We start from the raw sequence: 14,405 nt of genomic DNA, 5'->3' as shown, positions 1-14,405 counted from the left end.
CACAACTTTTGCCAATGTCCCTCGCTGCCCAACTTGGGTTTGGACTGTCACCATTCCCAAAATGCGTAGCACTTCACATATACCTCAAATGTGCACGACTTATAAGTTTAAAATATGTGTCTCCATGACACAAGGGAAGAAATCCTACAAACCTCAAGACTAGACACAAGACTATTAAAGAGATTTGCACCTCCTCCCATTGGTTGAGGATATAGAAAGGCTGCTAGACAAATATTCCAACGCAAGAAAGGATATGTTAGCTTTGTGGCCAAGAGGCCTAGATAGAGAGGCACTATATCTGTAAATGTACAATCGAAAGGGTACTGTGGTATATGAGAAAGGTACCGATGCCTCTTTCATGAGCTTTGGACAGCTTTGTGGTGTCATGCAATACAAGGACCAAAGCCGTCTAGGGCTCTTATTGAAGAGCTCGAGAGGCACCACACAACACTCTTATGAGATAGGAGACCAGCCCACCAAAAGGATCCCAATCCCAACAAAGAGCAACAACTTTTTCCACATACTAGATTCTATAGACACCACTAGTTCAACAGACACAAAATCATCCCACTAGACTACACCTACCCCACATCATGGAGTCACACTGGACAAAGCCATTGCATTTTGCCAAGCACAACCATCTCAACCACTAAATCCACGATCAAAGGGCTCATACCACAATCAAATCAAAGCCATCATTGCAAGGCAAAGGAGAGTCACCCCTAGGCACATCAGTAGAGTGACCCTAGACCACATCACAACCAGGATCAGGTGCTAACCTTGAGATCCAAAGAGGCAGCTACAATACCTATACAACTTGCATATACAGTTCTTAGACTTAGATCCTTCTTCTTCTTCTTCTTAATTTGAGGGGAGCAATGCCTCATCATTTTATTAACTTAGCCAATAAAATGTTGTCAATCAAGCCATCACAAATTCACCATCACAATCCTCATATGAGGGTATTGAAAATGTTGACTAGAAAGCTTGATTAGTTCCTCTTATATAGCTTCCGAAATATTTCCTACCGTTAATGCCACAAATCTCCCATTCATGTGCACGGCACATTGGCCCTTTAATCTATAAGATGTGCATTCCCTTTGCTCACGTAAGATTTGTTGAAATGAGAATCCCAACATAGATTTCCCAACTAGGGCCTAATTCAAACAAGGATCAAAACAATATTTGGAGGTAAAAACATCAAAACATATACTTGCTAATAAGAATGCTCAAGCTCACAGAGCCACCCATGTAACTAACAAGTTCCTAGTGGCATTATAGCTAGAGGTCAAAAACTTTAAAGCCTGTGCCCCATCTTCTCTTGCATCTTACTTGGTATTAGCATCATTAGAGAACCTCAAGGATGTAAGTGCCTTGCATTTGGTAGTGCACGTCACTGTGATAGTTGCCCCACCTATACACATCCTTTTCTTGCTTACATTGCCCTAAGACAAGGATCTACTAGTGCTGAAGCAACAAATATTTTTATGTCGAGCATGAAGGCCACCGAAAATGCCCTCTAAAGTTTCTTCCTTGGCTGGCACATCTTAAAATACAAACAAACTATCTTTACAATATGAAAGTCCAATTGCAAAGCCAGCAAGCATACTAGGCAATTACTGTGATACATACAACCCTATGTAGGGCCAAAAAACACTTATTTACACATATCTACATGCTCTTCTTGGTTTATTTCTTTAGCATCACACAGCCAACAGCCGCCTGGATCCTTTTTACATAAATCATGACAAAGTAACCCTTCAACTAACCTTGAGAATAAATTCAGCATCTGGATACCCTCTCAAAGCTTAATCTTTAACTCCACCCCTTCCTAATGTAAGTCTTTAAATCATCAAACTTCAAAACTATACTTTGAGATAAAATTCCACATCTATATCCCTCGGTTCATATCATCAATAGGCGTGGAAAGCTGCTTGCAGGCAGACTCTCAAAGACAATTTGCACCTGAAATTTTGTTTTATAACATATATACAACATCTTCTACACAAATCAGCTGCAGATGCCAAGCATGCAAACAATCAATTATGTTGCTACCCTTAATCTGAATAAAAGAGATCGCCCAAAATTTTACCTACCTGAGTTGTCCTTTTTCTTGGTAACACGAACATGCTCAGAAATGCCTTGCTTCTCCCTCCCTAAGCCTTCCCCTTCTTGCCAACCCTGCATTTAATATTAAGAATGCATTGAAAAGTTTCTAAACTCAAATGAGAAATATATAGCATGGCACCCTTTTTTCTCAATCATTACATAATGAAAACATTGATCCTTCATACTTACCATAATATTTCCTTTTTGAAAAGAGCACCTAATAAGACTTGAAAGCAAGAAAAAGAAACAAGTGAAGCTTTCATATAATAATCAATGATGTACCTATGCTTCTAAAAAGAGTGAGTTTATGGCTACGATGGCCCTTGTCACTACTAAACACTTACAGCCTTTTCATCTAGTGTTCTTTTTACTTGCAACGTTGGACTCAATGGTATGAGAAAATTAAAAACAACTACATAAGTATAAGCCTTAACTTCTAGTGTACAACGAGACCCAATTCTCCACAAACATAGTTACATGGAGCTTCAAAACTATGAATTTGAAACATGTCCCAAGGTCATATATGTCACAAGGACATGAAATTTTATTGCTTTGCTTAGCATTTGATTAAAATCTAATCAAATGTGAAAATGTGACTTGCACATGTGAGGTGCAAGTTAATTATTTCACAATTTGGGACCCACAACCCCGCGATACCAATTGGTGTCAAAGGCAAAAGTTATAATAAGTTATGCCTAACAAATACTAGGTGGTACCTGGCATTGAATTTGGGCCTAGACCAATTTATTAGCCACTAATGTCAATGGTGACATTAGATACTAGGCATTAATTAATTAATTAATGCCAATCTAAGGGTCAATAATTGCTCAAGGACGCTTGGAAGACAAATTGGCCTAACCACAAATAAGTTGGATAATGTTGGAAAATGAAATTAGAAGGTTGCCACTTGACAAAAGTTGCCCATACAATTGGGGAAAACGGTTTTGGGGATTGATGGAAGTCTAATCCAACCATTGTGAGAGAGCAAGAGACAATTAGAGAGTAAGGAGATGTTGCTAATGTGATTTACAACCACCAAGGACTAATCCTACAGCAAGCAACAGTAGTTTGGAGCCCTCCAAGTGCAAGTGACAATAGTCCAAGATCCTTCTAGCGCAGGTGGCAGCATACAAGAGACAGCAGCAACCTTTCTACTGGCCTTAAGCTATAGGTGAAAACTTCCATCGTTGTTTGAGCAGGTCAACAACAGTTTCTCAACCTTTCTTGCAACAAAACTCTGAAATTCATCTCTCCACAACATTCTCTCACAATATATAGCCATCTCTCTGAAGTTATCTCAACAAAATCCAACTATTTGAGTCATCAGAGGTGGAGATATTGGAAAATCCTAATTTGCAAAAATTTCGGATTTGGCAACCACCTCACGATACATGCTCAAACTTAAGGACCTAGAATTTGAATTCCAACAACTAAAATTAAATAATTTCAAGGAAATTTAAGAGGCTAGCCAACCCATATCAAATTTGGAGTTTAATTTGTTTTTCAAGTAACAAGGTGAAGTCCAATCCCCAAGCAAACTAAGGGGAAATTTGGTTTCAAGTCTTGCTGGTCAATTTTGACAGCAAGAGGCACTTGGATTAGCAAAGGAAATCAAAGAATCTCTATTGTACTCCGTCCATTTGCAATAAAAGCCAAAGAAATACCGATAGGGACGCCAACATGCTGTACATTATCCAAGATTAAAGTGGTAAAGTGTACATTTTCAATTCATGTGAATTTCACACTCGCTATATTGTTAATTAATTTGGTTATTTACCATCCTTTTGAAGAAGAAAGGCTGGTTTCAATATAACATAGCTTCAACTTCACTTAGAAACAGCAAAAGAAGTCCAAGATGATTAAGGTAAGTAGTCAACCACTCTTCAAAGAGGTATCAAGGGAGAACTGCATACACACGATGCAAGACTTTCCATTTTGGAGGGATACCTACTCTGAAAGGTTTTCATCTAATACAAACTGAGTAATGCATAATGGGAAGCATGAATGCAATAGGTATGGCTCAAGCAATGCCCTTGGAGGGGAAATGTTTACAAACTCAATTGCTCTTTTATAATGACAATCAACCTAAAACAAATGGAAGATACTATAAGGAGATCAAGAAACAAATAGAACAACCAAGTCGCTATAAGTACCAAGAGAAGTAACCACCCCCTTCCACCACCAAAAGATAGAACAAGAAGCAAGCACTGCCTATTAATATGGCTGTATATTCAAATCACAATAACATGGGATGGGTTTTGGGGACAGGATTGGAAATGGAGACACGGACGAGAATTGCCATCCCCCATAACCATAAGAGAGATCTCTAACATGGAAACAAGACCAAGACGATACTAGGACAAAATGGGACTAGGACGAGGAAGCTACAAAATGGTCTTCCCACGTTACTATGATTCAAGTGCATTGCATTTCCGAGGAATGCATGGTCATGATGTGCTTTTCACGGAGTTCATTTATAATAGGCATCAAGTTTCAAATATTTCTATTTTCTTTGATCAAGGATTAGTTCGATCAACATTGACATCAATGTCTTTCTAAGACACCTTGGTAGCGGCTTGATCACCCATTGCTCGAGTATCTGCAATCCTATCTAACTATCATTGTAGTATGTACTATAGTGCATCTTTCATCATTGTGTATTTTATTATAAGTCACCGATGGTTTGGGAGAGGGTATTAGAGTCTTGCATATGATGGTTGTATGAGCATCATATTTGAGTGCACGCAAGGTTTATTTAACAAATACAATAGTGCTTGATGGTCTACAAAGAATGTGAATGGTATGGCTACTGGATAATATTGAAACTTTTTAACAATATACACTGTTCCGAGGCTCATAGAATAGGTGTGATCAAAAAGGGGAGGGTGGGGAGTATAGAGAGAGAGAGAGAGAGAGAGAGAGGCGCCATTTAGGACTACAAAAACCTTGTGCGCCTAGGGTTTTAACCCTATGGGACTGCTATTCCCTATGCTCTCATCCCTCACACCCTCCTACCCATCTATTAGTTGGCATCAGGATCTACCCTTTTGCACTGCTTAAGCCAAGCGTTGCCTGGCCTCCTTGCATGTTTGTGGAGGCTAACTATCACCCTATTTGCTCATGAAGCCTACCCTACCTGCATGGAGAGCTGCCTTGTCACCCTGCCCCTTTGTGCAAGCTACCCTACCTATTCTTGGGGACTGATCATTGTGTGCAACATATTCCTTCATCGTCTGTCCTTGAGCGCGTTTAAGGAACCCCACAAGCCTGCTTTGTTTCCTGCATGCAAGGGCAAAGGCAGCTTATGGGAGACTATGGGAGAATGAACTAAACAATCCAATTCTTTCATGACAAGCCTGAACCAAGATGCTATGGATTCGTCGCATTAAGCCTTGGGTCCATGCATGGCCGTGGAAGAAGATGCACTAGAAGAATCCATGGTAACCTACAACCATGAGATGGCTTCATCCCACCCTAATGTTCAGCTATCTATCAAACGCACAAAGTATCTCCATGAGGACTATATTGCTACTCCATCTTGCTCATATGCTCACATGGCTTTTGGTTTGCAACCGAATCAAGAAAATTTGCTTAGGTTCATGAATTTCCTCGTGGAAGAATATGTTGAGCATAACCATCGAGCTATCCTTGCCTATGTGGATTACTTTTCAGCCTTTCATGAGCCAAGCATGATTTTCTTCGTCATGGTGGCATGTGTACCATAATCCATCAACGGCTGGCCACCATTCTTCAAATTGACTATGTGGAGGAGATCTCTGCTAGTCCACATGGATTTTATGAGGTGGTGCTTTTGTCCGCTTCGGCCCAAGATTTGCTCCTCCAAAAGCAACCCTTCTTTGAGAAAGAGTGGGTGCATATTATCTCATGATGTCCACCACGAGAATTTCAATGTTTGCTAAAGCACCAATGTCTAGAATGGATGGAAGTGGAGAATTGCCCAGCTATCTATTGAGCCCTCCTCAAGGATGCAATGGCTACTAAAGGCCATGTGTTGATACCCTTCGGTCTAAAGGCAACCAACAAAAACAAACTATGCATGATATGGGATACTGCCAAGAAATCACGGAGTTGGTTGCGGCTCAATTGCACAAATATGCTACCTCCTTGGTTCCAGCTCAAGTAGGGTACTTTTGTTGGCCATTGTTTCGCATGTGGTCAGCTGGGTCACTTCATAGTTGAATGTCCAAATCGCAAGAGTACCTTGGTGGATCAGCCCATGGACAGGGACCCACACATGACCCCCCACTTTGCTGAGCAATAGATTAGTCAACCCAATCAATCCAAAGGCAAGCAAGCTGCTCTTTCTTCTAATTTGGAGACGCAAGGATGGATGGAAACCCAACACAATAAAGGAAAAGCAAAGGAGACGTCCATGCACACAGTACCTACTAACCCTTCTTCGCAAGACCCTCGCATCACCAAGACAAATCCTCAAATGCATCTATGGCTCAGGTTCCTACTATTGCCAAGCACCCACCACCCCCCCAAAAAGCAACAGCAACAACAATCAACTCGCCCATTGCCATGGACATGCGACCCTCCAATTGAGCTGGCCTTTGACATTGTTGGTAGAGTCATCACTCCATGGGATCACAAGTATCAGAGTTCTACCGCCTTCTCTACAGATGCATCTTTCTCCTCTTGGACTAAACATCAAGGACCCAATTCCTTTCTGATATTAGGAGACTTCTTTGAAAATGGTGTATTGGAGATATTAGTAGCGAAGGCCTGGGCCCAGACAAATCTCGTCAAAACTATTGATTCTTTGTTTGTCTAGTCCCGAGGTGCCTTTTGCACTCTCTTCTTTGTTTTGTTGAATCCATTGTATCTCATTTATATATGATGGCTTACCTTGCACTTCGTAATCTTGTTATCCTGTACTTTTTTTTGTATTCAATATAATTACCCACTACTCACTTCTTGAGAGCTTCCTAAGAAGCTTAGCATTCCTTAATCCATTCCTAAACGACTAGGAGCTTGTGGGCTAGTCCTAATATTATAGCATAATTTCGCACAAAGCACCTACAATATCCATTATGCCCTAAGAAGCATTTAATGTCTTTCTAGTTTTTGAGTGGTGAGAACCCAAAATTAGAACTTAAGTTGCATTTCCAAGTGAGGGACACATTCATAGCCAGCCCACCTACACTAATGGCCTCATTAAATACTAGCCAACCTTGAAATACCCCCCCAAGATCCAACCTATGTACAAGACATAACACAAGCCGTATACACATCAAAGGATATGAAGAAAATGGGCATCAAACTTACCTCCTAGCCATAGAGCCAAAGTTCAAATGAGCTCATCCCTAAGCTTTGAAGCTAGCAACATATCCAACCACAACCACATCCCAAGACCTAGGATCCGGTACCACCAATCCACATGATCCCAATGTATGGACGTGTGTTGGTGAAACCAACCTTTCTTCTTGGGGAGGGTGGTGATTCCTAGATTAACCACTTAATTACAATGATCAACAAATAAACATAAATTGAAATGCACAATTTACCTTAATAATCTTAGATATTGGACACCCTGTTAGCCTCAAACATGGCACCTCTTTTAGTATTTCTTTAACTTTGATTGCTAATGGAATGAGTACAAGCTAAGATTCCACAATCTCCTTTGTTGTTCCAAAAGCCCCTTGCTGTAATAAAAATTAGCAAGCAATTCAACCCATTTGCCCCTTGACATTTCACCTAGCACTTGCACAATTGGAACCACAAGTTGGCCAAACGCTACCCCAATTTACAATGAATGGACCAACATTTGAATTCCCTAACAATTATAGAAATCTCAACTGCTGAATTCATTGTGCGATACCTTCTCCTATTGGCACAAGTCTCAAAGTGGCTGCCAAACCCAGATTTCTACAAAAATTTAGGATTTACAGCAGAAATCGTCCTACTATCCACGAAATATGGCTTGAGATCTGCTCCAAATGGTTGACACATATTGAGATCTTTTGAGAAATCACTGGAGAAGGTATGAGAGAGAATTTTGATTTTCTTTGCGAGAAAACCCTAAAATCTGCCTGTTGCCTGCACCAGCCTGCATTTAATGTAGTCACCTACCACCAAGCACCTCCAAAATGCTATCACCTGATCAACAATCCTGTTGCTAACCCTTGGAAGGTGTCTCCCTGCTGTCCCCTGCTTGCTAAGACCCCCATATGGCTATCTTCTACTGCAAATTATTGTTCTCTAATTAGAAAACGAACCAGCAACTCCCTCTCTCTCTCTCTCTCTCCCAGGTTGTAAACTAACTAAATGGTTGAGACCCAACCCAAAAACGTTTCATCAACTTGCATGGGCATATTGCCGAGTAACGTCCTTCTAAACCCATTTTTCAATATTATCCAATCATTTAATTAATTTTTAAAATAAAATAGTCCTGAAATTTAATTTCAACCATTCTAACCCTACCAAAAATTAAATGTGTTCGTCTATAATTAAATTGGTTAGGCCATTTGCAACATGGAGTGGTCTCCAACCACTATTAACCCTTAGTTTGGCATTAATTAATTAATTAATGCTAGTCCCTAGTATCACCGCTAACACTTATTGGCCAAATAATTATCCTAGGGTCAAAACTCACACCCAAAGACCAACTGGCATAACTTATCACAACTTTTGCATTTAACACCCATTGCATCCTCAAGGTCCTTTGCCTACTAACATGAAATAACTACCATGTGCATCACATGTGCTAAACAACCTTGCACATTTAATTAATAACTTAATCAAATATTATTGGCAAGATCAAAGCATCTTGAAATTTTGCGTCTCCATGTCTTTTTTCTTGGAGAAAGTGGTGATTTTCAAATTAAACACTTGATTATAGCAATCAACAAATAAACATAAAATTGAAACGTATAATTTACCTTAATAATCTTAGATAATAGACACTAAGTTGGCCCCAAAGCTAGTACCCCTTTTGGTATTTCTATATATTTAATTGCTAATGGACAATATACAAGTTGAGATTCCACAATCTACTTCGCTGATCCAAAAGCCCCTTATTATACATACAATCAGTAAGCAAGTTGGGTCAATCACCCCTTGATTTTCACCCTCGAATTGCATGAATGGAACCACCAAAATTGGTCAAATGTTGTCCCAATTTACATTGGATAACCTAGCATCAGAAATCCCTATCAATTCAATGAATTTTAGGTGTTGATTTCAATATGCGATGCATATTCCTGTTGTAACAGGCTCCAAGGTGGCTATCAAACCCTAACTTCTGCAGAAATTTAGGGTCTACAACAGAAATCCTCCTACTATCTACCAAATTTGATTGAGATCTACTGAGAATAGCTAAGAAATGCTGATGACTTGTAAGAAATTACCAGAGACAGTGAGAGAAAGCTAAGATGAGAGAGAAATCTGATTTTCTTTGTAAGAAAACTCTAAAATATGCATGTTGCTTGCTCCAGCTTGCATTTAATACAATCACCTATTGGTAAGCACCTCCAAAATGCTATTGCCTAATTAAAAATGTGTATGCCAGCCCCTGGAAGGCCCCTACTTGCTAAGGCCCCCAAATGGCTATCTTATGCAACAAATTGATGTTCTCTAATTAAAAAACGCACTAGCAGCTCTCTCTCTCTCTCTCTCTCTCTCTCTCTCTCTCTCTCTCTCTCTCTCACATTGTGAACTAACTAAATGGCTCAGACCTAACCCCCCAAAAACGTTTTCTCAGTTTGCAAGGGTATTTTTACTAGATGACAACCTTCTAAACCCATTTTTCACATTATCCAACCATTTGATTAATTTACAGAATTAAATCGCGAACCTATGCTTATGCAGTTCATTGAACACAATGTTGAATTGTCTCCTATACTTTGCCTCGTTCCTTGAATAGACAATCATGTCATCAAAGAAAGTACCCACAAATCCTCTATGTGGCCTGAAGATGCGATCCATCATCCGATTAAAAGAGCATTCATAAGCCCAAAAGACATGATAAGAAACTCATATAGTTCAAAAGATATTATAAACGTTGTCTTAAGCACATCCTCCGGTCTAATGCATATGTGATGATACCTACTTTTCAAATCTATACGGCTAGATATAGCTACCACTACAATCTATCCATAACATCATCGATCTAAGGACTCAGAAAGCAATTCTTTATCATGATCTTGTTCAAAGCCCGATAATCAATGCACATGCACCATGAATCATCCTTTTATGACACCAAAAGCACTGGAGAACCAAAAGGGGATGAGCTAGGCTAAATCAACCCTTTTTCTAACAAATCATTCACCTAAGTCGTTATCTCCTCCTGCTGGGCTGCACCAACTCTATACGGTCACTTATTAGATGGGCTACTTCCAAGGATAAGATCTATACCATGACCTTCTAGCCTTTTAGACGGTAGTTGCCTTGAAAGTGACTGAGAGAAACAATTACTATACATTTTCAAAAATAATATATCATCCTTCTATAACTTAGACATATTTCCAACATTTTCACTATCATCTTTATCCTTAGTAAAAACGAAATACGCTAAAATATGGTTTTTCATTACTTTAGAAATGGCAACTACAAATATAGCAGGGACAGATTCATTGTTGTAGCAACAATCTATATGAGCTATGTAGCAACAATCTCTATGAGCTAAGACATTCTAGGCATTGTGGATTTAATGCAAGAATCCATAATTCCTTTGGGCAACCCCCAAACACATTTTTCCACTTGCTCATGAAGGGGTATAGGGCGATAAGAAGTAATAGGTAATAATGCATCCCAAAACTTCAAATTCTATTTCTTTCAATTCTTACATTCCTTAACATCCAACTTATTCCAACCTATCATGATGTCCACCTCAAAGGTACTTAACAATCAATTCGATACAACCATTTGCTTGAATTGTACCGATGTTGACGACGCTCTACCTTGCATCAAAAGAGTGGACCACTATTGAAATACATTTCCCTTCAAAAAAAGTAGTTGCCTTTCGAACCTCTACGAACTCAATGAAGTTTTCCCTTGAATAAGCTGCATCAAATTGCTAAATGAAAATCAACTTTCAACCTATCTTGTGCACCACTGAAGGACTCAAACTTCACTGCTTTTCCACTCTCATCATAGTCTCTTGCTACCCTTTTGGATATCAAGTTGTCATACACTAGCTGTTGCAAAAAGGGTGCATTTGTTGAATTTACATCAAAACCAAAACCAAACGGAATATTTGCATAACTAGCATTCATTCCTTTAGCCCCATAAGCATTTGGGGGTGCAAATGCATTACCAAACATACTACTTTGTGCATCGGGCATCAAGCCAATGCTACCATACATAGGGTTTTGAATATTTCCAATCATACCTAGCTATATTGAGCCTTGCACACCATGCATTGACTACAGTATACCATAGGGATTTGTGTCATACGTTCCCATATATAGTCCCTGACCAAACATAGCATGAAAAATCGTGCTACCCCCAAAGTATCGTGGCTACGGTCCATCATAGCATGCATGCCTAGCTATCCCAAATCCATTGGATTGACACTTCCATGATGTCCTTGCATTTGCATTTCTTGCCCCATATGTACTAATTGTTTTGCTTCCACAACAGCTTTGGAAGCTTCAAATGAAAGCTTTGGTATTTCCTTCGATGCACCTTGCTATCCCAAAGGTGTGGAAGATGACTTCTTCTTGTTGCCTTTGTTGTTCTTCTTTGGAGCATTCAAAAATCAAGTGAACCAAAAATCCTTTGCCAATTCAGCAAGGAGATTTGTTATTGTCCTCATCTAATTATTAAATTGGGTATCAAATTCCTCTTCATGTTCTTGGTTATCAGCATCATTATGCCTTGAAGGCCCCACATCTTGCCCAACAGCAACATTTTCACCTTGCTGCCCATGGTCTAAGCCTTGTCCAAGATCAAGCATTGCATTTCCTTCATTCCCACATGAATGTTCATACTAAGAGGCATCATCATTGCTTGATTTCATCTCACTATAGGAAGACATATTGCTGTAATTTCTCAACTGAGAGCAAAAAACAGCACTAGCACAAAGCTTTAGCTTGCACTCAGGTCTCTCGGGCCCACCAAATCAAGGGATTGAGTGGTGTCCCGACAATGGAACCAAAAACAAGCCTTCATTCTTGGAGAGATTCCACAATCTCCTTTGTTGTTCCAAAAGCCCCTTGCTGTAATAACAATCAATAAGCAATTTTGACCATTTGCCCCTTGACTTTTTACCCACTACTTACACAATTGGAACCATGAATTGGCCAAATGCTATCCCAATTTACAATAAATGGACTAGTATCTGAATTCCCTGGCAATTTCACAAATTTAAGGTGCTGAATTCAGTGTATGATGCTTTCTCCTATTGGCACAAGTCCCGAGGTGGCCGTCAAACCCTAATTTCTATAAAAATTTAGGATTTACAACAGAAATCCTCCTCCTACCATCCACCAAATATGACTAAGATCTGCTCCAAACAGCTAAGAAATGCTGCTATCTTTTGAGAAATTACTAAAGAAAGTGAGAGAGAGCCAATATGAGAGAAATCTGATTTTCTTCGCGAGAAAACCCTAAAATCTGTCTACTGCCTGCTCCAACCTACATTTCATACAATCACCTACTACCAAGCACCTCCAAAATGCTATCATCTCATCAACAAAGTGTCTCCTTGCTTTTCCCTACCTACTGGCTGTCTTCTACAACAAATTGCTATTCTCTGATCAAAAAATGAACCAACAACTCCCTCTCTCTCTCTCTCTCTCTCTCTCTCTCTCTCTCTCTCTCTCTCAAGTTGTAAACTAACTAAATGGCTGAGACCCAACCCCCAAAAACGTTTTCTTAGTTTGCATGGGCATTTTTGCCAAGTGGCAACCTTCTAAACCCATTTTTCAGTATTATCCAGCCATTTAATTAATTTTAAAAATTAAATCATTTTGAAAATTAATTTCAGCCCTTCTAACCCTCGCCAAAATTAAATGTATCCGCTCATAATTAAATTAGTTGGACCATTTGCAACCTAGAGTGGTCCCCAACCTCTGTTGTCCCTTAGACTAGCATTAATTAATTAATTAATTAATTAATGCTAGTCCCTAATGCCACCACTAATACTTACTAGCCAAATAGCTGTCCTAAGGTCAAAACTGACACCAACTGACCCCCAACACCCAACTTGCGTAACTTATCACAACTTTTGCCTTTGACACCCATTGCATCCTCGAGGTCCTTGGTTTGTACCATGATATAACTGCCATGTGCATCATGTGCTAAACAAGCTTGCACATTTGATTAGTAACTTAATCAAATGTTATCGGCAAGATTAAAGCATCTTAAAATTTCACATTCCCATGGAAATTGGCCTATGGGCCAAGAGTCCAAGAGTGGTGATGACGTAATGATGTGCATAACAGGGCCTTGAGTCCTATCAATAGGACTTGGCTTCCCTAACCCTAAAATCCCCCCTGTGCATTTGCATTAGGTCACTTTATGGCCACTACAACAAATGCTACAAACGCCCATCAAGATATCCAAGGTTGCAACATTTCCCTCCATATTTGCAACAGTCCAAAAAAGTGATCAAACCTAGAACAATATAATAACTAATCTTATTCACTCTTTGTATTAACATAGTCACATTATGAACCATATTAACTTAAATTATTAACCATACTAGATTTGTATAAACTTTTAAATAGTTTACTTTTAAATTATTAAACATACTAGATTTGTATATACTTTTAAATAGTTTACTAAAATAGAGGTTAATTACTCATAAGTATTGATTAGATTTTTTTGCAAGTTCGAGGGGAGAAAAATAGCAACTCCCTAAAAAGAACACGTTTTGCACACACTGCTAGAGATCGGACCATGTAGACGAGGAAGGTTGTACTAAGGCCCTCCACCTAAGAAACCATAGCAAGCCATGACTACATCCACTTCTGTGGATACGGGTTGCACCTCCTGCTACTACCCCATCGACTCCTTCCAACACAATTGCCATTGGACATATGGCACACAAACAACCTCAGCAACCCTTGTCTTTCAATACTCTTAAGGGATCAAGTGATTAGTCTGCTAATTCCTCTTCCATTGCACTCTTTGCATCCATTCCCACGTCTCCTACACACCTACCTAGGACTATTTCCCCACCTTGACATGAGTTTCATTGGCAGCAACCTACTAATGGCCATGCGTGACAGTGGCCACACATTTAGGCTAGTAGCACCCTTGGGGTACACTACACTAGTTTCATACTTGGCACTGTTATTTAGGCTACTAATAAGTAGAGCCTATAG

General features: G+C 39.5%; 1 protein-coding gene across 2 annotated transcripts in view; it reads right to left on the bottom strand.

Annotated features, from left to right (window-relative positions):
- LOC148010534 (G-patch domain-containing protein 1-like) overlaps window positions 1-14,405 on the bottom strand; it is a 74,539-nt gene that overhangs the window by 32,166 nt on the left and 27,968 nt on the right. For both annotated transcript variants that reach the window (XM_087671083.1, XM_087671084.1), the window contains exon 2: window positions 2,097-2,181. In XM_087671083.1, the coding sequence (XP_087527209.1) occupies window positions 2,097-2,181 (85 nt within the window). The remainder of the gene's footprint in view (window positions 1-2,096; window positions 2,182-14,405) is intronic.

Source organism: Lygodium microphyllum, chromosome 29 (assembly GCF_053477565.2).
Source record: "Lygodium microphyllum isolate KBCC chromosome 29, Lygodium_microphyllum_v1.1.10, whole genome shotgun sequence".
NCBI lineage: Eukaryota > Viridiplantae > Streptophyta > Polypodiopsida > Schizaeales > Lygodiaceae > Lygodium > Lygodium microphyllum.
This window is presented reverse-complemented; position numbering and strand designations above follow the sequence as displayed.